Source organism: Schistocerca gregaria, chromosome 2 (genome assembly GCF_023897955.1).
Source record: "Schistocerca gregaria isolate iqSchGreg1 chromosome 2, iqSchGreg1.2, whole genome shotgun sequence".
Lineage (NCBI taxonomy): Eukaryota > Metazoa > Arthropoda > Insecta > Orthoptera > Acrididae > Schistocerca > Schistocerca gregaria.
Window position 1 is genome coordinate 342,267,043 of NC_064921.1, and position 27,077 is coordinate 342,294,119.

The 27,077-nt window shown below is 38.8% G+C and overlaps 1 protein-coding gene across 2 annotated transcripts in view; it reads left to right on the plus strand.

The window, feature by feature from the left end:
* The window catches only part of LOC126337018 (protein nessun dorma-like), a 176,367-nt gene that overhangs the window by 132,620 nt on the left and 16,670 nt on the right, over window positions 1-27,077 (plus strand). For both annotated transcript variants that reach the window (XM_050001284.1, XM_050001285.1), the window contains 2 exons: window positions 19,542-19,700; window positions 19,774-19,892. In XM_050001284.1, the coding sequence (XP_049857241.1) occupies window positions 19,542-19,700; window positions 19,774-19,892 (278 nt within the window). The remainder of the gene's footprint in view (window positions 1-19,541; window positions 19,701-19,773; window positions 19,893-27,077) is intronic.

Below are 27,077 nucleotides of genomic sequence, written 5' to 3' on the forward strand. Positions count from 1 at the left end.
TGGATAACTGGGGAGGAAGGAGGAAGTGGAGAATATTCTAAAAGATAAAATCATCAAACCTTCAGAGTGTCTGTGGTTCTCTCCTATAGTCCTCCTGAAGAACTGCAGCATTTGGGGATTCTGTGTGAACTACACACAGTCAGTCAAAAACACGAAGAAAGATTTATGTTGATTGCTGCACGTTGATCTCAACCTAAACTGCTTGACAGAAGCAAAATCTTTTTCAACTTTGGACATGAAGACTTCTGAGCTGGCATATCAAGGTTGATGATGCTGACTGGGAAAAGACTGCCTTTATAATTCCTGATGCATTCAAACTTATGCTGTTTGGGCTGTGTAGCACTCCAGCCACCTTAAAATGAGCGATGGACAGCCTCCTTCAGACATTAGATGAACATCTAAGTTGCAGAAAACTGTGTTGAAGCACGTTTACACTGCAGGTCTTTACCTGAATCAGAAAAGGTGCCTCGTCGTCATTCAAGAGATAAAAATCTTGGGGCACTTAATGGATGGTAATGTAGTCCAGTCTGATCTAGAGAAAATAAAAGGCTCATGGGAGCACTGTGTGACGTGAGTGCTGAGACAGTACTCCACACTGATGCTGGCAGTTTAGGGATACAAGCTGTCTTAATACAAATTGAGGCTGTTGCTGAACATGTGATAGCTTATACTTCCAGAGTGCTCCCCATATTCAAAATAAACTATTTTACAACTGAAAAAAAGTGCTTTGTAGTTATCTGGACCATCAACAAGCTGCATTAGATGAAATCGCTGCTGAACAGAGAGAAGATCCAGCGCTGCTCAAAACAATAGGTGCCTTGAAGGAGGAGGAACCAACTAACAGAGAAATTCAGTTAATAAGTGGAGCATTGTGTAAGAGGAAATACAATCCAGTACGGCGGAAATTGTTACTTGTCATCCAATCATCTGACCACATTCGAATTCCGCAGAGCGCCCCATTCTGCTCTCACAATGTCGAATGACTACTGAGATCACTGATATGGGATACCAGGCAGTAGGTGGCAGCACAATGCACCTAATATGAAAAATGTTTGTTTTTGGGGGTGTCCGGATTCTTTTGATCACATTGTGTATTTGTGTAAATAACTACATTATGTGTCCAGGATTTCAGTTCTGCACTGGCAGTACATTAGTGTTCATAATAAACTTGCATTTCTAAGTGCTGTATTTCATTGATGATTCTGCTTTTGGATGTGGACTTGACTGTGGTTCAACATGACATTATATTAGCTCAAAAAACATGGAAGAAAGAAACAGATGGTACGCGCAAAAGGAGTCACCTTATCAACTGCCTAACCAAGAAAAAGCACAGTACGATGTAGAAATAGAAACAGACATCAGTATCAAGCTTTTGGTGATAGAAGTTGTTTCTTCACGAGAAAATGTATTTGGAAACTGATTTGAAAATATGAATGTAAATTTGGTGCAAGGAAGAGAATTAGAGACAACCCCACATCAAGAGATTCACCTAGTGTTCATGAGAAAATGTTGTGCATCATAATGGACAGCAAAATATATGATAAAATTCCGTACTAGTGATGAGCTGGTGGTAAAATTAATTTATAGATCAGAGATAAGGTTACAAACTGAAAAGAAGTCAGAGGTGATGTTAAAAAATGTGAAAAAGCTTGGACAACACCTTAGTCAAGAAATGTTTATAAATAGCAAACAAAATCAGAAATGGTGTCAAAAGTAAAGGGAAACTATCAGTGAAAAACAAAATGTAAAAGGAGAAAAACATAAGCTGAAGAAAGGAACTAGGAAAAGATGAAAATAAGTTTTAGTTTAATACCAGTACTGACAGACCAAAATATAATTTGACTGGCTACTTTAAATGTTCAAAGTTATGGATCTGTAAAATTGTATGTTGGTAACCAGATGACCCAGCATTCTGCTGTTATTACATTGCACCTCACCTCACCCATACTCTCTAGTGCTGATAATGTTTAAAATGCTAATAAAGTTGATAATTTGGCTTCGTAAGTGAAAATGCAGGTTCTATTTTGTCTTGGGAAAACAATCATATGATTGGATTTAGTTTTTATTGAAAAACACAAGATAAGAACATGATGATGGTCACACTAAAAATGTACTTGTAAACAGAGCTGAAGGCTTATTAATTAACATCGCAATTGTGTAGCTGAAAGCTTCTTAATTAACTGCATACATCACAAAAGAGGATCTGAAGTTCATCTTTTAATTATAGGTCGTGGTTCAATTCCAGTGGTTCAATTTCAGTTGTTCAAGGAGAACACATGTGCAAGATATAACTTTTTTGTATCATAAAGCATGCCGTACCTGAACTAAACGAGCAATCGTCAGCTGACAATAATTTGAGAGATAGATAATGAGTGAGTTGGTGATAGAGCTCTTAAGCCGTATTAAAATTCATTTTATGATAAGCAAGGAATCAGCGAGTGGATGCCATAAGCAACATGCAATCCCTACATTGATAAGTAATATAGCTTTTCCAGATGGCAGGTGCACGAAGCTAAGGTATTGCTGCCGCATGAAGTGCACACTCGTGCATATTTTAAATACATTTTAGAATATAAACCATATGATACACTACGTTATGTAACAGGACATGATACCAGGGCAGAATGCTCACTGTAGTCAGTAAAGTCTCGTGGAGAGCTTGCAGTAATTCCTATGGTTTTTGACATTTGTTTGCCCCATTTTTTAGTTAGTGACATAGAGCATGGCTTTGCAGCAGTGATTTGGAGCCTGAGGTTATTCACTTGGAACTAAGAATGTGATGTGATGTACGGCCAGCAAGGCGTCATAGGCAAATGGTGGACAACACACACACACACACACACACACACACACACACACACACACACACACACACATGTGTGATGCAGTCCTTCAATACTGCTACAAAATGTTTTCTTTACACTTGATGAAGCAAAGAAATTAAGTGTAAAGAGCAAATTTTAGTAATGACTATGTAAGTAAAACAGAAGACTAAACTAGAATTAATGGCGATTGACAAATGTCAGCTGAAGAAGACTAATAGTGACAGTATATTGGCTGCTATAACAGGAAGGTCAGTTGATAGATGGGCATTACAGTCAAAGAAAAATGTATTGCTTAATGGACATAGTTTAAACACTGAGAGTTAGATCTGCTATTAATTTTATTGCCATAACATGTTAACCAGTATATGAAGAAAATGTGTGCTGTCTAAACAGCTAATATGGGTAAGTATTGAAATGTTCAGTAATGAATATAACACTATCCAACCCCATCATAGTCTACAAGCAAGCCATGACAAAAATAGTTTCTGAATATTATATTGCCATAGGTAAATTAATGTCAAAGAAGAGATATGTGTTTGGCTCCCAGCTAAAGCACACAATTGTAAAAGTCACTGTCTATTGCCACTGTCAAGAATCGTCCTCGAGGTAGACCCAGTTACAGGCAAACAAGATTTGTTGAAAAAGAACCTGAACTTATGCTATAAAACCTTTGTTGTGTATTGTACATCATCTTAATACATCCCCGTCATAATAGCTCACTCTAAGGCAATAAACCATTCCCACTATTTCTTCCACTTTTGGAAAGCCTTCTGGAATGCATTTTCTGCGATGGTGTACAGGTATCTTGTTGCATTGTCCTGACACTCTTCTGGGTTTGAAAATGTCGTCCTTTCAAAGTGTAAGGTTGGGAAGAAGGAAAAAGTTTGATGGGGCTATATCCACAGAATACAGTATATAGGACACAGCAGGATGTGATGTGTTGCTAGATAGCTGAGGAAAAGGATCGACGTGTGAGCCTGTGCATTGTCATGATGCAACATCCAAGTCAGGTTTTCGTACAGGTTAGGCCTCTTTTATGTCCGAGCATCCCTCATGCACGCTGGGATTTCCAGGTAGACTTCCTTGTTTAACACCACCTCTATACGATGCTTTTTTTGGACGAGGAGATACATTGTCCACCCACTGCAACAAGTTGACCTGTGTTCCAGTAAGCAATTGTAATATTTAACAGTGCTTCTGAAGGGTGACATAAATAACTTTGTTCTTGATGAGGACCATTGTCCTTCACATTAGTGAAAAGTGAAAAAGGATGATTTTCAACGGACATATTCTTTAGTGCATCTAAGCAGGCACAAAATTTAGTGATTTTTGAGGTTTGGTGCACAATGTCACCTGCTATGTTGTGTATAATAGTTCTTTTTGCCTTATCGAGAACACTCTTGGGGGGCTCATTGCCTGTCCACTCAGAATGACTTTCACTAGCATTTCTGGTGGTAAGTTTCTCATCTATATTCTCCAGCACAGATTCCCCCTCCCCTAGTGTGTTCCTTCTTAGTCTTCTTTGCCAAGATTCGTATCTGATTGACATAGGATGTAACAGTGGGTTCTGTCCCTGATTCACAATTCCCTGCCTTGGATAAAACATTCTTGACAAGCACATATATCAACTGGAGCATGTGTAACTGTAGAAAATCTATTGATGAAGGGTGGTCATCACAGGTCAGTGATCTGATAATACCAAAACATCGCTCCAGCAGATCCTGATTGAACTTGGCAATCAATACATATTTGATTGCTTTATTCCACAAGTATTCAGCTATTTCTAACGTGTTCTGTACTGTTACTCTGAGCAATTCCAATGTTCTGTTTGAAGCAAAAGTACTGTCTGAGGTGGTCAGAATATGAGAAATATTCTGCAGAATTTCACGGTAATCTGAATCATTTCTCTTACCACATGATGGTGTTTCTGAATTCAGAGCATTGAAAATGTTGATTATATACTGAGTAAATTTTTCATTTGGCTTACTATCTTCAATCCCACAATGCCATTTTCTACAAAAACATTTATAGCTTTCACCATGCTGGTACTAAACAACTGGAAAGTAAGGCTAGCATTCATCACTAAAATTAGGTCAGGTGTATGTGTAAATATGTCAGTGTACTACATGCCTTTACACAAGCAAACTCTAGTGAATTGTCAACTTCATAAACACGTTCATAAAATAAATTGTGATGTCAGCAGCAAGCAGCACAGTATGTATATCATGAAGGAGGTTACATATACATTTCAAATTATGTACTGCATCTGAAAAAGGCCAAACTTTTCTGTTCTCATCAACAGGATTTTGAAAATAGCATTTAATATCCCCCTTCTTTCCTAATATTTGCAAATGTTTCCGGGCTTGTTTGTTAGATTGGCTGCCATCACATGTAAACACTACAATTTTACAATCTGCCTGCTCTTGTTGTATTACAACCTGAATTAAAATTTTTGGTAACAGTTCTCCAGGAGTTGCTTTGTTTCTGGCATAGACTGCAATTGGTTGTATCCAATTGTGTAGCAGAGGTACATTAAAACAAGGGCAGGATCAGCTAAGACTCTATTTTAGCTGGCAGGCGGTGTATTGCCAAAGTCTACAAATCCATCTATGAATAAAGAGAAGCTGTTGATTTGAATATCCTCTCTCCCTAAGATCTCATCAAAGATAATTACAATTGTCTTTATATTTTCATCAGTCTCTTCTCTAAAATTCTCTTTAATAGCGTCTATGACTGTGTTGTTAATATCATCTGTGCATTTGAAACCTTTCAAGTATCTCCACAAATGCACATCTGAAGAAAGAGGTAACAGATCATGTTTCAAGCAGTGCTTTAACCCTTAGGAGATTTTATATGTAATAAAAAAACTATCTAGAAGAAATTCACTATTGTATTTCATCACATTTCCGTTTCTTTAGTCTACTTACTTCTGCCTGCAGCACAATTACTCTAGCCTTCTCTGATTTGAGTTTATTGCTTGCATTGAATCTGGTTTAATTCTGGGCAGTTCTGCTTCCTTTCCATCAATAATGAATTTTTGTGTTTTAATATTAAATTTTCAGCAAAATGAGCATCACAAATATCAGTTTCTTATTAGCTCCTTATCTTCTCCTGGGATAACTTTTTTCCATTTGTTAAAATTTTCTACATCTTTTGGGGGCTAGAAAATGCATCTTACGTCTTTGCAATTTCTGTAACCTTACTAACAACCAGGCACAAAACAGGAAGGTGTCGTCTCTTCAGTTTAGGAGACTGCAGACCCAACTATTAGTTTCAATTGAAATATTTGCTTGGCAACCATGTATTTTTGTTTAATTTATGATCAAGTACCACTAATAATCGGTACTACTGCATAATTGCACATATATAACTAAAATATTTGCAAATCGGCAACAAAGCACATGTTACAGCATTTATAAACATAGACAACAGAGAGCGCCAAACGATCACAGCGCTGTGCAGTGGGAGATCACCACACTAACCCTATTCAGCCCATGTTATTGGAGACAAGAGATCACACTTTCTACTTCTATACACTGTACGTTCAGTATCACATGCTAGTTCTATTTGATATAGATCCCACACATTCGAGCAAAATTCTAGGATGTGTGTCATGAATGATTTGTAAATAACTCCTTTGTAGGCTGAATGCATTTGCCTAGTATTCCACCAATATTCCAAATTCTGCTACGTGCTTTACCCACAAATTAGCCTACGCGATCATTCCCCTTCATGTTCCTACTAAGTGTTACATCCAAGTATTTGCATGAGTTTGCAGCTTCCAGCTGTGACTCACTAATATGGTATTCATTAGATGCTAATATTTTACATTTTGTGAAATGCAGAATTTCACATTTTTGAGCATTTGAAGCAAGTTTCAAATCATTGCACCATTTTGATATCTTATCAAGTATTGCCACAGCTTTGTTCAGACTGTTCTTCATTGTACATAACTGCATCATCTACAAAAAGTCTGAGCTTACTCTTAATATTATCCACAAGATCACATTGTACAACATGAGCAGCAAGGAAGCCAACACAAATCCATGTGGTACACCCAAAGTTATTTCTACATCTGTCAATGACTCTCCATCCAAGATAACATGCCGTGCTCTCCTTACCAAGAAATTCCCAATCCAGTCTCACATTTCTTTTGATACCCTGTATGATCGTACTTTTGAGAATAACCACAGGAGTGGTACTGATCAGAATCCTTTTTGGAAATTGAGAAATTCTGCATTTACATTGACTGCCTCGGTCCATGGCTTACATTATGTCATATGAGAAAAGTGCTAGTTTGGTTTCATGTGATCTGTGTTTTTGAAATCCATGCTGGTTGATATGGAGGTCATTTGTTCAAGATACCTCATTATGTTTGAGTTCAGAATATGTTCTAAGATTCTACAAAGATCGATATCAAAGATACTGGACAGTAGGTTATTTTTTATCACTTCTCATCTTCCTATAAACAGGTGTGATGTGCACTTCCTTCCAGCTACTGGGTGCTGTTTTATTGTTCAAGTGGTCTACAATAGATTGTAGTTAACGGAGAGGCTAATTCAGCTGTGCATTGGGTGCAGGCTTTGTAGTAGGCAAGTAATAAAAAAGACGGATCCAAGTAACACAAATATTTCTTTATTCATAAACCTTTGAACAGTAATTGAAATAAGCTTCTCGTGACTCCACACATAACAAGACAAAAGAATCACACAGGAGGTGCAACATAAGTGATACACAGAACAACTGATGTGAGCAATGCAGACTAAAAGAACTTAAGAACGAGTCAGCACTGCTCCACACTTATATAGGCATGAGTCACTGTTAGACAGCATGGCGGAGACCATTGCGTCTGCACACTTCCCAAAGGCAGTCTCTAGTGGCCGGTCTACACTGATACAGTTGGCAGCTGATGTAAGTACATACGTGTGGCAACCGGATGCAGCACACCTCTCCCTCATGCAAAGAGGGAACCCAGATGATGGAGGAAACACCAGCGGTACAACGAGAGACACATCCATCAGATCTATAATGGCAGCAGGTGGTGCCAACAGCGGGGCAGGACGGTGTGCCGGACGGGCACCGGAGTATAGGGCTGTTACATGTGGAGATGTGGGCACACCCGAAGGCAGTGGACTTGCACAGCACCTGACGACAGCACTGGGGAGTAGGGTGCTATCACCATTTCTGTGTCGTCATCAGCAGGCAGGTCCCAGTACAGAGGAGACAGGGCTGGACCCAAGACGACAGTGGCTAAGGCGATGATGGTAAGGGGCTGGTGGAGCAGTGTGACCGAAACAGTAAGCTGCAGCAATGGACCCGAGGGCAGAGAGATGGACCGGCACCTAGCGCCGGAGAGCTGGAACTCCAGCACAATGCACATGGAGGAGGCAGTCAATGGGACTCCTTGGCAGGCAACGACTGGCTCGAAGCAGAGGGCAATGGGCAGGCTGCAGCAATGGCAGCCACACTCATGAACCTGTAGTTTGTGGCGGTGAGCACGGACACAACTGATGAAAGTGACATGCCACATACGGATATCACGAAGACGGCATCCCCGACAGTGGACAACAGTGGCCAGTATCCATTTGGGCCAGCGACCGTACCCTCGTGCGCACACCAGTGATCATGGCATGAAGTTGCCAGATAAAATCGACTACAGCAGATGCTGTGCACGCTGCAGTAGGTGGATGCTGTGCACGCCGCAGTAGGTGGAGTAGCATGCGTGGCTGCTGGCCGTGAAGCAACTCAGCCAGGCTCCACTCCCCCGTAGGCGTGAAGTGATAGATGCTCAGAAAACAGAGAAGGGTGCCATCAGGCGAAGGATCCACAACAAACTTTTTCATTTGGGATGTTCACACTAGCATTCTGCCTCACCATTGCATTGAGAGTGGAATGACAAGAGCTGTAACGTGGTGAATGCCATGGCAGAAACAAAACCAAAATGTGTGAGAAATTAAGTTATAAAGCAACTCCTTAATAGAAAAAACCCTCAAGCTTACAAATTGTGACACAAGCCAACGCTGATGCACACTGGAGAATGCAAGGAAAACGGGAAAATGCATCTACAACCAGGAGCCAATAGGAATTCAAGAAGGAACCTGCAAAGTCTACATGAATCCGTTCCTTTGGGTGGTGTTGAGTGCACCAGGGGGATAGAGGTGCCCTGGGAGCTGGCACACTTTTCATAAGCCGAGACAAAATAGACAATTTTGCTATAAGTTCCTGGCCAGAAAACATGTCTTGTAGCTAATAGATCAGTGCCTGAAACCTGCCAGTGACTGTGGAGGAGAAGATGTAGAATCTTGCACTGTAACGTGGTGGAGGTGACTACTCTGAGAGAGAGGACTTTCATGGACAACAGCAAAACACCTTCAGAAACAGAGAGGCAATACCATAAGGAAAAACAGTTGCTTAAGTGGTCCAAAGCCCAACCTGGTGGTTTATCTGGCCAGCTCTGCTGAGCAAACTGAACCACATGGCAGAGAACCTGGTTGGCAACAACGGCAGGTGCTGTGCGCGAGTTCGTAATAGGGAAACCCTCGACCACGACCTGTGTTTCAGTATCAAGATGGAAGCAAAGCAATTCTTCAGGATCAAAGTCAGGATCAGGACCCACAGGAAGGCGGAACAAGGCATCCACATTGGCACATTTAGTCATAGGTTGAAAATGGATTTCGTCATTGTAGTAAGACAAGAACAGCACCCAACATTGTAGGTGTGAGGGTTTAACAAGGAAACAAAGGGTTTATGGTCAGTAATAATGTGAAACTTGGAGCCATCTTGGCAGCATTGAGTATGACAAGAGCCTCTTTTTCCATCGCAGAGTAAAGCTGCTAGGCTGGAGTGAATTATTTAAAGGCATGAGCAACCAGTTGTTTAGATCTGTCAGTGTGCTAGGACTGCGCCGAGGCTGTACTTTGAGGTGTCAATTGCCTAAACTATGTGCTGGCCCAGAGAGAATGTAGCTAAACAAGGGACTGAGAGTAGATTGAATTTTGACTTTTAAAAAACACATTTGCATTCCAGGCCACAGCAAAAAGGTACATTCTTGCATAACAAGGCATGCAGTGGGTGGTTCTGTGTGGCCGCCCCAAGCAGGAATTTATATTAGGAGACTATATTCCCTAAGAAAGCCTAAAGCTCCTTCGTGAACGAGGGATGAGGCTTAGAAGTAACAACAGATGTAGTCTGGCAGAAGGCAAACCCCATCCCACGAGTCCTTGAACCCTAGATAAACAGTAGAAGGTTGAAAAACTGAGATTTTGTGAGATTACACCATAAGGCAGAAAGACACACAGAAAAAGTGAACAAATTTTTCAAGTGATCAGCCATGGAGGAGCCTGTGACAACAATATCATGCATGTAATGAAGGCAACATGGGACAGGCAATGTCAACTGCTCCAAAAATCATTGGAAATAGCAGGAGTGCTAGCCACAGCAAAAGGAAGGCGCAAATATTGATAGAGACCGAAAGGAATATTCAAAACCAGAACTCGCCAAGGCACTTCATCCACAGGAAGCTGCAGATATCGCCAACAGTACATATCCACAATCGACCGTGTGTTAACAGTAGTAATGAAGTTTGTACAGAAGCAAAGTTTCCCTAATGGCTTCCGGACTAGAACCAGCAGAGACAATCATTCACTACCCATAATAGATTGCAATTGTGCTTTCACTTGATATTTCAGGGCTACAGGAATAGGACATGCACGACAAAAGTGAGGCTGAGCTGTGGATTTCAAAGAAATATGTACAGAAAATACGTAACACACCCTATACCTTACAAAAACACACACGTCCCCAATTGAGAATACGGTACCCGATTAAACACAAGTGAACAGCATTGGTGATAAACAAAATCCGAATGCCTGAAATGCATCCATTCTGAACAAGCTCTCAACACTGGCATCAGCAGCCACAAAAAATGTAATGGAACGAACCACTGACTTGTAAGAGGCAGATGCAGTAAATTGTCCCAACAGTTTGTTATAACTGACCAGCTTCAGCATGACCGGTGTCAACAGCAGCGAGCCTAAACTCACATAAGTTTGAGAATTCAATAATGTCATTGCAGCACCTGTGTCGATCTGAAGTCTCATCACTTTGCAAAAACTATTAACTCTATAAACAACTTGGAAGAAGTCACAAGCATTGGAGCCTCGCAGTTTACGTACATGTGGATATCCTGAACAACTTTCGGCGAACGATACACCAGAGGCAGTGTGACTTTTCCTCTGGCAAGCATTGCAAGTAGCCCAGCACTTAGGGCTTGGGCTCTAAAACAGAGAACGCTGATGCTGCTACTGTGGTGGTCACAGCTGCTTGGGCTGGCCTCGGTCTGCTTGGCACTGGATCCACATGTTAATCACCACTACTACCGTTTCCTCATGCAAGCTACCTGTAGTCCTAGTTGGCATATCTTGTGACGCTACCACCATATAGCCCTGCACTGCAGTTTGGTCACCATCTGACCGAGAAACTTCAAAAAACTGTGCTAGTTGCAAAACTTCTGTCAACAGCGGCCTCCATGGAGTAAAGACTTCTGGTGCACTTCCTTGTCCCTAGCTAAGCATATAATTGTGTCATGCACTGTAAAGTTTGCATAAGGATTGTTATGGGCGTCAGTAATGAATTGACGTTAACGACTAAGGCCATGAAGTTGGGCTGCCCAGGCCCTCTATGACTCGTTTGGTTTCTTGTGGCATCAGTAGAATTCAACTCACGTTGCTATGGTGTGTGATCATTCGCTATGGTAGTCGGACAATAATCTGCATGTGTGATCAAAAGTAAGAGCTGCCGGTTCTTGTAAAGGGGCAAGCTGACACAGTAGTTGTGATACAGCTTAGGTGGAATCCGTGTGAGGAATAAGGTTCTCGACAAATTCGAGTCTGTGACAATGAAAGCCAAAAAATGCTGCCTGAATCTTTTTTCTTAAGCTCGCAATCCTCAGCTGAAACATCTTATGAAGGAAAAATGGATGGATAGGCCAATGGAACGTTATCCTGTGTGTTAGGGGAAGCCGACAAAGTGGTCACTGCCGAAATAATCTGTTCAATCAGGGCCGGTAGCACTGTATCCATATTGACTAAACTGCACTTAAAGACTGCACCTGCGGAAACCATTCCTAACTTGTTGCCAAACTTGTAGTAACCAAGTAATAGAAGAAACCAACCCAAGTACCACAAGTATAGTTTTATTCATAAACTTTCCAACAGTATTGGTAATAACCCTCTTGTGACTACTCCACAGGTAACAAGACCAAAGTATCATACAGAATGTGCAACAGAAGCAATATACAGAACAACTGATGCGAGTGGTACAAACTAAAAGAACGTAGTGAGAGTGAGCCAGAGGTGCTCTACGTGTATATAGGCGTGAGTCGCTGGTAGACGGTGCGGAGACCGTGCTGTGTGCAATATTCCTGCACGCAACCTCAAGTGGCCACCTCACACTGATATAGTTGGTGGGTGATTTAAGTACAAATACAGAGCTAAACACACATGCACTAGTAGCAGGATAGAGCAGAATTTGGTAGGGATTCCACTGGGCCCTAGGGCTGCGTTCAGTTTAAACAATTTTGGTTGATTATGCATGCCATTGACACTAATACCTACTTCACTTATCTTTTCAGTGGTATGAAAATTAAATTGGGGCATTACTCTTGAGATTTTCGTTGTAAAGAAACATGTGGAAGAAGAGTTCCAACATTTCTGCCTTTGCTTTGCTAATCTCAATTTTATTTCCTGTCTCATACATCAGTAACTGGACACTAACTTTGATGCCACTAACAGCCTTTACATGTGACTATAATTTATTTGGGTTTCGTGAAAGATCATTTGACATTATTTTGCTGTGATAATTATTGATGCCTTCACACATTGCTCTCATGACTGCCAAATAAGTTTCATTCAGCATTTCTGTACCTATAGCCCTATACTTTGTTTCGTACCTAATTGTGCAGTTTGTGTTTCTTTGGAAGTTTCTTTACAGTAGCATTATACCATGGAGGATCTCTCCCATTATAAATTTCTCCACCAAGTTCATAGTTGTCAGGTACATGGTCAAGCATTCTTTTAAACTTGATCCATGTTTCCTCATTGAGATGTTAGTTTGCTGAACATATAAATATTTCTGTGTGTTTTAGTTGCCCTCTGTGTTTTGGTATTCATTGTTGCTATAACTGCCTCACGATCACTGATATCAGTTTCAATGTGGACTTTCTCAAAGATGTCAGAGCTGGTTGTTGTCATTAGATCTAATATATATCCAGCGTGATGGCATCCCCCTGTTGACTGACATGCTATTTCAAAAGTTTGGTTTCTTTTTGAACACATCTCATATTGAAATGTTCTCCACTTTAAGTACAAAATTAAAAAATAAATACATACCTATATCAATGCTGTTTTCTGTGAATAAATGAACTATTTGAATGGTAAACTATTTTTAGCATTAATTATCATGGCAGGGATGTTGCTCTACTGGAAATAGTCGTTTACTAATAATATCAATGTATTTTGAGTTCACCTTTATGTATCTTGATGTTGCCACCAGTGACAGTAACCATTTACATGGGACAAAGCTGTCAGATCAGATTAAGACCCAAATTAACAGCAGTGTGTAACAAGAATTGGTATGCATGTAGAGATGGCAACTTCACTAAACATAAAACTTAGTTGTATAAAATCTGTATTGCAGAGCATGAAATTTTTCTTTGCAGCCATGCTCAGAAATTTCATGTTTTTTAGGTAAACATGTAGTTTTTGTCTTTCATAACATTTTATGTTAATATATGCACTTCTGTGGCACTATGTATTGGAAATAGCTATTATTATTTTCCCAAACTCCCATTTCCTAAGATGGAGATTTGCTGTGCGGTAATTATGTGTGTCCATAGATACACAGTCCAGTCACATTAATGTGACCACATGTCAGTAGCCTGAGACATGCCGGAAGAAAGTCAGTGAGATTCTGGAAGGCGTCAACGAGATGTGGAGCCATGCTGACTCCAGTACCATCGCCAGCTGCACTAGGTTTCTCAGTTGAGGATCCATGGCATGAACAGCCCGATTGAGGTGGTTGCACACATTTCTGACTGGGTTTAAATCCGGGGAGTTTCGTGCCCAGGGGATTATGCTAAACTTATCCTGGTGCTCTCCGAACCACACACACAAACTGAGAACTGTGTGACATATTGCATTATCTGCCAAAGATCAAACAAACTGCATGTAGGGCTGCACATGTTCTCTCTCAATAGATGGATACTTGTGTTGACCCATTGTTCCTTCCAGAATGAAGAGATCACCCAGGGAATGCCGCAAAACATTCCACAGGTCATAATGCTGCATTTTCTGGCCCAGACCCTTCCAACAATTGTTGCAGGGCCATACAAATCAATGGCTATCTGTCTGCTGGAACATAAAATGTGATTCATCGAAAAGAAAGCCACTTGCTGCCACTCATTGGGTACTGATGTGCAAATTCCAGTCTTTGTCACCAATGAACAGCAGTCACTGTGGGTGCATGAACTAGACGCCTGCTGCAGAGACACCTGCACAGCATTGTATTGTATTGTATTGTATATTTATTGGTCCTGTGAATCATACACTGTACATGGGTGCATAATGATATAGGACAAGTCAAATAATTTGCAATAAAGTTTAACAGAAAAAGCTGTTGTATGGTTTTCAGTATATAGCAATATAACTCTAACATATGGGAATAACATTTCACAGATAAATTTTACACACACACCTTTCATACTTTTGGCCTTGATTATACAGACACATACATATATGTAATAGACCACATATAATACACAGATAAATCTAACGTACACATTTCTTATTTTGGCCTTAATTGTATAAGCTATTTAAATTTTTCACATATTTACATTGTAGATAAAAATTCATCAACACTGTAGTAACAATTCATTGCAGTTTTGAATTTATGCATGCCAGTTATTGCCTTAATTTCTTTAGGTAGTTTTTTATACAGTTTTTTCCTGCTTCCAAGGGTCCTTTTTGTTTTAGTGTTGTATGTAAAACTGCATATGTAAATCTTGATTATTTCTTGTGTTGTATGAATGGATATTTTGGTTTTTTGGAGCAATCTTGTTATTTTCATCTACGATTTTCCTTATAAACATTATTGTTTCTAGGATATATAGGCATGGTAATGGAAGAATATGAAGCTTTTTAAATGAGGGTTTGCATGGAGATCAAGGTGCTAAGCCTTCCATGGCTCTTATAATTTTTTTTGTGCAATAAAACAGCTTTTGATGGGTGGTGAATTTCCCCAGCAAATTAAACCATATCTTAGTAATGATGCTGGTTGGGCATAGTACACATTTTTATGGCTTGCATAGATGTGCATCCAGCAAGAATTTTTGTACTATAACAAATGGTATTTAATTTACTACATAGATGTTGTATGTGTTTCTGCCATCTTAGGTCATCTTGGATCCAAACTCCAAATAATTTTGTGCTATTTACAATTTTAAGTCTTTTGCCTAACAGTTCTATGGTTGCAGTTAAAGGCTGTTTATTCTGCACTGTGAGTAGATGTGTGTAGATGCATAGTGTTTGTTTTATGTGTCTTTATTATTAAGTTGTTCATTGCGAACCATTTTGATACATGTGTAGCGCTCTTTTTTATTTCATTTTGGAGCTCTTCTTGGGTCTTTCCTTTGGTAAGTATATTTGTATCATCGGCATATTTAATGTACTTATAGTTAAGGCTGGATGGTTCCAGGTCATTTACAAACAGCAAGAACAGGATTGATCCCAGTACGGAACCCTGCAGCGCACCGTATTTAACACACTGTTTTTCTGACTGATAGGAAGTTAAATTTTTTCCTTCTTTGTACAAGACTTCAACTATTTGGTGTCTGTTTTGTAGATATGACTTTACCTATTCATAGGCTGGGACTCTGACACCAACATTTTCTAGCTTTCTAAGCTAAAGACCATGGTTAATGATGTCAAATGCTTTTGAAAGATCTAGGAATATTGCTGCTATGTGTTCTTTTTTATCTATGCATTTAAAGCTTCATTTAAGAAATCGATAATAGCTGTCTCAGTGGATTTACATTTTCGGAAACCATGCTGTGTAGCTGAGAAAAGTTTATTTTTTTTCAATGAAATCTACGAGTCTTTTATAAAAGATTTTTCCAATTATTTTAGAAAAAACAGATAGTAGAGAAACTGGCCTATAATTTGTTATATCTGTTTTTTCACCCTTTTTGAACAATGGCTTCACTTTAGCTATTTTTAGCCTTTCTGGGAAGTTTACCTGAGAAAGTGAACTATTGCATATGTCTACCATGGGCTTAACTACTAAGGGTGCACATTTTTTAATGATATGGTCTGGTATGTTGTCAGTACCAGAGGAAAATTTAGATTTTTAGCTCCCCTATTGTTTTTAGCATTTCCTGTTCATCTGTTGGGTGTAGGAAGAGAGACTTGTTACTAGGGATAGTTTTAATGTGATTTACAGTGACAGCAGTTTGAAAGTTTTGCTTCACCAGAATCTCAGCTGCCTCAGAGAAATATGAGTTAAAATTATTTGCTATCTGCTGGGGATCAGATATTACAGAAGTGTTTTCATTAAGTTTGATATTATTGTATTCTATCTGTTTTACTCCTGTTTCATGCCTTACAATCTCCCATATGGCTTTCATTTTATTTTGTGCATTTGCTATGAAGGAACTATTTGCCATTTTTCTTTTATGGCTTTAGTTAAAATCTTTTAAAATATGAATCAAATTCTGGGGATGTGGTGTGCTGTCTAGATATTTCATGAAGTAGTCTCTTTTTCTTCACAGATATTTGTATCCCTGTTGTGACCCATTTTATTTTCAGATCCTTTTTTGTGACTGTCTTTTTATGGAGTGGAAAGCAAAGTTCAAAATAATAGGTAAAACTATTTAGGTATTTATTGAATTTACATTTGTACTTTCACATTCGTACATGCCTTCCCAAGTTTCTTTATGCAGATAGTTAAAGAAATGTTGTATATTTTGGTCATTATACTTCCTAGATGTAGTTCAGTTGAACTAAGTGGTTTTCCTAATCTTATACTAATTTCTTGGGCTGTGTGGTCCCCAAAGCCCTGTATTGTGGGTTTGTGTTGTATGTTTCAAGGGCACATTTGTAAATATTTGATCAAGGATTGTGGCTGAGGTTATTGTGATGTGTGTTGGCGTTTCTATAGTAGCCTTTAAATTGAAAGTTGCTAAGAGGTTCAGTAAAGCAGTTTTTTGATTAGACTCACTTGCAAAGTCAATGTTTAAATCCCCACATATAATTAGTTTTCTATTTTTTGTGTAGTTTTGTGCAAGATATTTTCAAGGTTCTTTAACATAATGTTAATATTGCCAGTTGGCACCCTGTATGGACAAATTACAGCAATTTTTTCGTCTGTGATTTCAATTCCATTTACCTCAATATCTTTCTCTATGGATAATTTTTCTACATACGGCATACATTTAAAATTTATGCTATTTTTAACATAAATGCAACTACCACCATGTTTATACAATTTACGACAAAAAATACTACCCAATACAAAATTTGGAATGCATAGCACATGATGTTTCTCTTTCTCAAGCCAATATTCAGTGAAACATAAGACAGAGGTGTTTTTCATGTGACTTTCCAACAAAATTTGAAATTCGTTTACTTTGATGGATAGGAATTGTACATTTTGATGAAATACCGTCAGGTTTGGAGTTAAACATGAGTTCTGAAACTTACTATCCTTAGTACTTATATTTATATTGGAATTTCTGCCTGGAAGATATTTTTTATTTTCACTTTTGAATTTTCACCCCCTCCACACGGCATCAGTTTCCCTTGTTCTTGACAATTTTACAGATGTCTGTAACCATTTTCCTGAAATTCATTGAGCCTAGTCTGTTTAAATGCACGCCGCCCTTTCCCAGGCATTAGTCACTTAAAAATTTGTTGGGGTCAGCAAATATTGTCCCGTGTTCATCGCACTGTTCCCTGATAGCACTGTTTATGTTCCTTAAATAAGAACTGCTTACTGACCTTCTGTGCAGAATTCCACTTATAACCAGTTTTGAATTTTGTGTACAATGCTTTGGCTGAAAAAATGATGTTTCTTGTCTCACTTACAATTTCTCCCTGACTGCTACTTTTTTTTGAATTCATCCCAGAATGAATAAAAACACCTTCGTAATTGGTCTTTGGATTGTTTCCATTTTTAGTTGTAGACTGTTTTGCACTTAAGAGATTTTTAAAATGTTTGTTGAGCTGATGAGGTCAGATACCAGGGCGAACATCTATTTCACAGTTTGGTGAAACTACATTTTTTAATATAGAATCACCAATAACAAAGAACTCCTTTTCATTACTCTGCTTTTGTGAGGCAATTTCACGTTTCACCCTTTTACTATATGTCACTGTTTTCCAGCTGTATTTACATGCAGATTTTCCACAGTTTAAAAACCCTACGTCTTTTTCAATTGTATTTTGCCCATGATAATTTTCACTGTTCCTTTCCACACTAGGCACAGGATTCGTAGATTACACACTAGAATTTTTCACAGTTTTTTTTTTTTCCGTGTTTGGTACTGGATTCCCACAAATACAGGGTGCGAAATCACTTTGTAACTTCGCATTTACTTCCTTAAGAGAGAGAATTTCACTTCTACGCAATTTAAATATCACTTTGCAGCAGTCTGATTATTTCGTACTTTGATTTGATCGTATTTTATAGGTAGCTTGTTTCACTTTGTAAACATGCTGGGCACGTCCACGGAGAATCGTCGTTTATGAGTTTTAGACTTACTTTTGCGCACTTTTCGTACAGCCAGAAATTGCACTTTACGCATAAGATACCTTTCATTACACGCTTGTTACACTGCTTACACAAAGAACTGATAGTTTTTTCCTTTTTGTGGCAGAGCGATGTGTCGTTACACTGTGTACCGGGCGCCATCTGTTTGGTGAATAGTCATTGAGGAGCCCTGCCATTAGTCCCTTGGTTCATCTTGGCAGTCAGTTGCTCAACAGTTGCCACTCATTTTACCTGTACACATCTCTGCAGCCATTGTTCTCCATGTCGTCTATAGCCTGTGGTGCACCAGAGTTGCCTTGGAACCAGTTTTGGATAGCGTCATTTTTCCATGCATGGTATATTTTAACCATAGTGGCACACGAACAATTACGACTCAGCCATTTGGGTAATGATTCCACACTTGACCTGAAAGCCAATAATCATGCCCATTTGGATGTCAGATACATTGCTCCACATGATAACGACTGCACTGTTTTCTGCATCCTTCCGAGACACTTCATTTATAATCTTCACTGCAAGTGCTGCCACCTGCCTTATGTGTGTGTTTATTGCACATTGAAATCGAACATAGGGAGTCGTCACATTAATGTGACTACCATGTATTTGAGTTAATGGATATGAAAAATAACACACTAGTATGTGTTTTTCATGATTTGAGAAGATTTGATTGTTCTAAATGACTAATTTAATTTGTAAATTTTAAGATTTTGGTAGGTCATTTATAGAAGTACCATTAGAATCACTTTAAAGAACCATCAGCACATTTTCTTAGTTCATCCTGTGCTGTCTATTATTATTTTGTTGTCAACAGCAGTAGTACGCACTAACAGCTGTTTCCTGACCACCAACATAAATGTTTGTAAGAGTTCCTTACGTTACGTTTTACTCTTTCAGGAAACTGTTGACTCAAAAGCAGAAAACAGCCATAGCAAATGAAGGAGCAAGTATCGGCAACAAAAGTACATGGATTGTATTCCAGGGCCAATCTGTTCAGGACATTAATGAACTGATAGTAAAAATCCTAAATTATTTCCCATCCACTACATATGTCAAGTATGTTCCATTCTCAGAGCTATCTGTGACCTACTGTATAAATATCTCAATTTAATTAAACTTTTTGCTTCAGTTCTTGTTCAACAGTGCAGCGTGCATTGGAGAGTTCATCCAAAAATAAAGTAATTGTACTTTGCCCAGGACTTCATAAAATGAGCAACTTGGATATTCAGTGTTGCTGCGTCTTGAGAGGTGAGTAACTACGTTTTCTGTTCGAAGTTGAGTAATTTTTCCAAATGTGGCATGAATTTTATTAGTTGAGAAGGGAGTAATGTTTCGCTTATGATTATATCTACAAAAGAAAGCTCTGTAATTGTTATATTTTGTGAGCTAAATAACTGTGCAGCTCTAAAATTATTATTTGCCTTTCACTGTATTCTAACAAGCAGAATACCTCATCCCAAACAGTTGAAACCAAATAAAAATGCTTTTAAAATGTGGAGGTATTGGTTCTACCAACCACTATGGTGATTATTTTTAAAATTATACATATGAGTATAGTCATTGTTTGATTGTTAATGAATTAAAAAGTACAGAAGCTCAAGTCACAGAAGGAACAATACCATGTAACAGCAGAGTTGGTATGGGGGGAAAAGATAAACATTTGCTTGAAACCATATATGTTAACACATGCAGCATTTAAATTAATATTTCCTAAAATAGAAGTTGCTGCTATCAAATTCTGGTTGAGTTGGACTCGATTTATTCAGTCGAGGTTTCATATTGTTCTTCCTGACCTTTGGTTTGCTTGGTCATTTATTCAAAGACAGTGATGAAAGACTTTGTCTCCTTCTTGCTCGATTATTGTTGTTAGGAAATGTAACACTGCAATTTCTGCTTTTCTTGAATAATATATGAAAATCATATATATACAATAATTTTGTCCTTCAACATATACATCAAGCTTCTGTCAAATGCCAGTATCGAACACGAAACCTGTACATAAAAATGTATCCCAAGAATGAATCAATCTGATCGGCATTTCATTAGTATCTCATTTGTTTGAGTCTTAATATAATTGTTGCCAGAGTTAAACAGTGGACAATCTAGGACGAAATAACTACAATGTTATGAAAAGATAGTGTGCTATTCACCACATAGAGGAGATGTTGAGTTACTGACAGGCACAACCAAAAAACTACTATACATTTAAGCTTTCAGCCCAAAGAGCTTCTAAAATTGAAACAAACACACACACACACACACACACACACACACACACACACACACACACACACACACACACACACGGCATTGTCTCCAGCTGCTGAGGCCAGACTGTGCACAACAACTTAGTCACTCACTCTACAAACAATGAAATCCTAAACAAAAAAATTGTGGTTTGTCTTGAATGTTTGTTGAATAATATCATCAGAATAAGATTACTTATACATTATCAGTTGGCTTTTCATGATGAGAACAGGCAAATTTGGAATCCTTTTTAACTAGAGTAAATTATTAAGTGGCTTTTCAAGGTAAGACAAATTTCTTAGAGTCTCTTTATAATTATTACGCTAAGCTAAAAATTTATTGATAAAAGACTACACGATATATACTGGCCCCTGTGATTTACGGTGCTAAAGAAAACCATACATCTCCTGAAGTTGACAATATCAAGCACTAAGTCAGTGTGGTATAATATGCAGTTTTAGCAGTGGCATTTACAATGCTCGCACACGACTCTTCGTCAAGTCAACAATTGCCATGGGGCATTCCACATCTTTAATATATGAGCCAGTGACCATCCAAGGCAATATTTCCATATGTTTGTATAGATTTTAGCCTCATGTATGATCCAAGATCTACTATGATGGCTGACTACTGAAATGCTTTGTCCTCAGTTGACATAAGCTCGATGTGCTTTCCATCATTTCCACTGGTACACTTTCGCCTCCTCCACATAGAGGGACTTCATTCCTGCTTCTCCTATTCTATCGTTGAGACTCTGTCAACCCCATATTTGGAGCAATTATAATGTCATTTTTTAAAATGAAAGGAAAATCCAGGATGGAATGTAACAATAAGAGAAGGAAAGTTGCTACTCACCATATAGCGGAGATGCTGACTCACGATAGGCACAACAGAAAGATTCACTCAATTATAGTTTTCGACCATCTAATATTGTTAAAAAGGAAATGGTAATTTTTATTAAAGATAGTTTTTGATTCAGAAAATTTTGAATTTTGTCAAATATTTGGACTGTATTGTTCCTGTTCCACTCATAAAATTACACTGCATTGGATGATGTAGCTATGCCTGTGGTGCACATCATAAATGGGAAGAAAGATAGTACAATTTCATTAATATTATTCATTAAAGTAACAGATACTTTCAATTTCTTTGCGGAGTAGGCTATTTATAAATGAGCTTTGTTTTACTACATGGCTGATAACACACAGCACTGTCCGCATATCCCAGCAAACATGTTAACCTGTCGGTAAGAAGAAAAGACAAGGATAGACTCTGTTCTAGAAAAATCTGAAAATGCTTTTCCACTTGTTTTATCCAGAGAGAGTCTCTTTAGCATTTGTAGGTGCACATTCATGTGTACTGTTATCTATGACACTGTTTTTGCACTGAAACAGTCTTACTCTGATGGACGAAATTTTAATAAAAAAAATCAGATGTAAATATTAAAGAAATATCTTTTTTTTCCCTTGCTTTCATTCCTCCCCCCCCCCCCCTTTTTTTTAACTGCGCAGAAACCAAACAGTATTTTCACAGATTATATTATGTGTATAGAAGTGGTTCACATTTTGTACAAATCAGAAATAAATATAAATGGTAACAAAATATATGCAAAACACTATCTATAAATGACTGAAAATCATGAATGACACCAAGAGTTGGTATTACAGCTCCTTTTAATATGATTTTCATTTGAAGACTTGTTGTGTTCAGTGAGCAGTGTAGACATTACTTCACAGGATATTGGAGAATGTCCAGCAAGCTGTAATGTGGAATTGGCTAATGGAATATTTTGAGAATTAGGAAACTTAGTCAAGGAATAATAATTTTTTCATAATGCGGGGCCACAATCATAATATATTTCTTTAAAGTCAGTACCACCATTAGACTGTTGTTTATTTGCAGTGTTACATTTATACTTACACTATCTTGATTTCGGCTTCAAAGTGTCATTATCAAGTGTTTTAAGTGCTATACAGTGCCTAAGATGGCATACTGTTGTACTTAAAATACACTATTAGACACATTGTCTGAGGGTCTATATTTCTGGTGAAGCCTACTGCTTTGTTTCATCACTGAGTATACCATCTTGTCAAGATCCCCCACCCTGCAACGCCACATACATACATCCTATATGATGGGTTGCATTCAGTACACAATCTGTCACCCAGCTGACGTTATGGCAACTTTGACCTTACATATATCATGTGGTCACTGTTATTGATGTAATTTGTTGTATTGCACGTGCTATGTCAATCCATTAAATGTGATGTGTCCTCTTGACAATGGACGTTTTCACCTTGGCAGGGGTGAGTGCGGAAAGAGAGCTCCAATCTATTTAAGCTACCAAAATGGTGTAGTCACTTTTTACGATAACTCTTCTCTGTTATAAGCAAAATGTTTACACTGTACAACTTCATTTACAATTGTATGTAGGTGAAGCAGATCTCTCTTAACATGTAGCTCACAGTAGTTCACAACATGTATCGACTTACTGATTTGAAATTTCAGACTGACAATTCACTGCAATGTAAAAACTTCTTTGCCACCAGTTCTTCCAGCCAAAGCCAACCTAGTCCTAACTTTGAATCATACCACCATACAACTATGATATTCCACCCATTCCACTTAACCACCCATGGGTCACCTTCCAGAAATTTCTTACCTACAACTTGATGTCACCATCCTTCCCCAGTTCCTTCCTAAGAACATTGGCTTTCCAGCAGAAGAGAGGACAGCTATACACAGCCTCTAATGAGATCCTGACCTAATGATACTACAGGCAGACAAAGTTTTCACCACTGTTGTCATGAATCACAGTAAATACCTGGCAAAAGGCCTCCCCAATTGTTTGACTTCTCCATCCCATCCCAGAATTCTAGCATAACCTTCAATCCCTGCTTAAAGCATTTGGTTCTTCCCAAAACCTTTTCCCTGAATCCATTTTCCTCCTCACCCCCCATGACACTTTGCACATCCCCATTCTACATGCTTCCCAAAATCCACAAACTCAACAATTCTGAGTGCCCTATTGTAGCTAGTTATTGTGCTCCCATTAAAAAAATTTCAACCCACCTTGACCAACACGTCCAACCTATTGCCCAAAATCTAGCCTCCCACTTCCTTCATCAACATTTCACCCTGACCCCTTTACCTCCTGGACCACTACTCATCACTGTTGATACCACTTTCGTATACACCAACATCCCTCATGCCCATGGTATTGCTGTTATTGAACACTACCTCTTCCCAATGTCCTTCAGACTCCAGGCTGACAACCTCTCCCTAACACAGCTTCCTAACTTTGTCCTAACACACAATTGCTTCTCCTTGGAAGGGAATGTGTACAAACAAATCCATGGCACAGCCATGGGCACACACATGGCACTCTCCTATGCTGACCTCTTTATGGGCCATCTTGAGGAAAATTTTGTAACCTCTCAATCCTCTGATCTCATCAGGTTCGTTTATGGTATCTACATGGTCTGGACTCAGGGTCAGGACACCCTACTATCTTCATTCCTTACAACCTCATTATCTTTTCTCCCATCCACTTCAGTTGGTCCTTACCAATCCAACCTCCCTGGACTTCGACCTCTTCCTCTCTGAGGCTCCATACACATCCTTGTCCACATAAAACCCACCAGATACCAACAGTGCCTGCATTTTGACCATTGCTATCATTTCCACGCCAAAGAATCCCTCCCATACATTATAGCCATTCAGGGACAGTTTCTGCAGTTACAGCAGCCCCCTTGCTCAGTATGCTGAAGGTCTCACAAATGACTTCGTAGACAGCCACTATCCCCCAGGCCTAGTCCTCAAACATTCCCATGCCACATCCCAAACACCCTAAATCCTCTCACCATCCCCCAGAACCACGTACAAAGGAGTGCCCTCTTTGTCACCCAATACCAGTCAAGACTGGAACGATTGAACCACTTCCTTTGCCAGGACTGCAATTATCTAGCATTATGCCCTGATATGAGGGGCACACTATCTGACATCCCACCCCTCCTGAAGTGGGGTTCTGTTGCCTACACAACCTCCACAACATCCTTGTCCATACCTATGCAACACCCAATCCCAACTGCTTGTTAAAGGAATCATATCCTTGTGGAAGACCCAGGTGCCAGATCTACCTAATCTACTCCCAATCCACCCATCTAGCATTTCTTATTCCAGTACTATTGTAGGTTTATCCTACATCACCAGAGGCCGAGCCACCTGTGAAAGCAGCCACGTTGTGTACCAGCTCTGCTGTAGTCATAGCTCAGATTTTATATTGGTATCAGTCTAGCCTCAGCAGCATGAGATAGCAATCATGTGTGTGAGGTGTGCTTGCTGTGTGTGTGTGTTTCTATCTTCTGATGAAGGCTTTGGCTGCAAGCTTAATGTGTAACAGTCATCTCGTCATGTGTGTCTGCAACTCAGCATGGCGTCTTTACTGTGAATAGTAATCTATCCTTTCCATAATTGTAGATTGACAGTTCCATGTGTAATTTTCAGTTTTACCACCATTCAAATTACCGCCTGTGGCCTTTGCTCTGTGAAGTCCAAAGCAACACCAAGCCACAATACCAAAGCATACACAGCCCTCTCCAGCAGATGGAGACACTCACTCGCTGTCACAGCTTGTCTGTGTTCTGAACTGACATCTTTTACACCCGGCTGCTTATATTGCAAACCAGCATATGCACGGTGGAATGTTCCACACTTAACACCTAGCTAAACAACGTGTTTTGCTGTAGTATCAACATGTTATACCACAGATGCCACTGCTGAGACAAAAGATGTCATATAAGTCAATTTACTTAACTACTTACAAAGATCACATAACATTGAAAAATGTCTGCCAAGTAACAGTTGTTTTAACTTTCATTGAATTATTATTATTATTATTATTATTATTATTATTATCTGTGTTTAATGTCACTTAGGATCAAACCCATATCTATTTCCTGAAACAATGAAACCTGTAAGAGTATATTTCTTTTCATTCAGCCCTTTTAATTGATGAATACTTTCCAAGGAGAAACTTAACAGTTACCATCTACATTGCCTTTAATTTACTATGTCTCAACTCATCATTTCAAACATTCAGTTGCTCATTGCATGCTGTAATCTAGTAAATGACTTTCACATTACTTGTTTCAGTGCTCCATTTCTACTGGATTTCCCTTGTGCTATCATCTAATTATTCTATACATACACTTTCATTTTCATAGATTAAAAACGAGAGATATTTGTGCTTTCTTATCAGGCTGTATCACTATTACTTTCATTTTCATAGATTAAAAACGAGAGATATTTGTGCTTTCTTATCAGGCTGTATCACTATTACAGTACTCTTACTCTTTGTTAAGTTAATCTTTCCTATAAGGAGTTACGTGCTGACATTTAGCTCTTCACCACTCCACAATGTTAGATCTCAGGTCTGTGGTGAGTTGAACATGTGCGGATGTAAATTCAAAAATCATCACTGCCCAGGAAAGTCTATTAGCCTTTAACTATTTTGCAGAACAATTCTACAGTGTGACTAACAAGTCACTGTACATTTTCCTACCTCTGTAAGAGCTGTGCTTCGACTTTCTTCAGCAGTCAGATAGTGGTGTTACCTTTTTATCTTGGTGATGCGAGTACCACTTTATTATGCCCTCTATAAAAAAAAAATGGGTCTGCATTCCGTCTATGGATTCACCTGACCAAGGATTAGATCACCTCTTCCCTGGATTTGCTTACTCTTCTCCTTTTCACTACCTATATAAAATAATATATGCTCCATCACAAATCTGTAACAGTATGCACAGCCTCTGTCCGTTATCTTTATGCATCTCAATGATGAAGTTCCTCCATAGCATATCAACTCTGCCTCGTTACACTAAACATATGTTCCCTATTCCCTTCTTTCTTATCTTTGTACCTATGCTTCTAACTCCTTAACGTATATAAATATTCTATTAATTCACCTAACAATCAACTTTCTCTCATGTTATTTCTCCTACTTTTGTTTTATCATTTGTTGCTAATAATATCCATGCTTGCTTCTCTCGAAGGTCTTCACCTTCCAATATATACTTGTTGTCAATGACTGCCCGCCAAGGATCTATTCGTTGCTACTAGGTTATAAAGTTTAACTTTATTCTTTATGATTAAAGCAATCACATTCCTCTCACATCAAAACAGTCC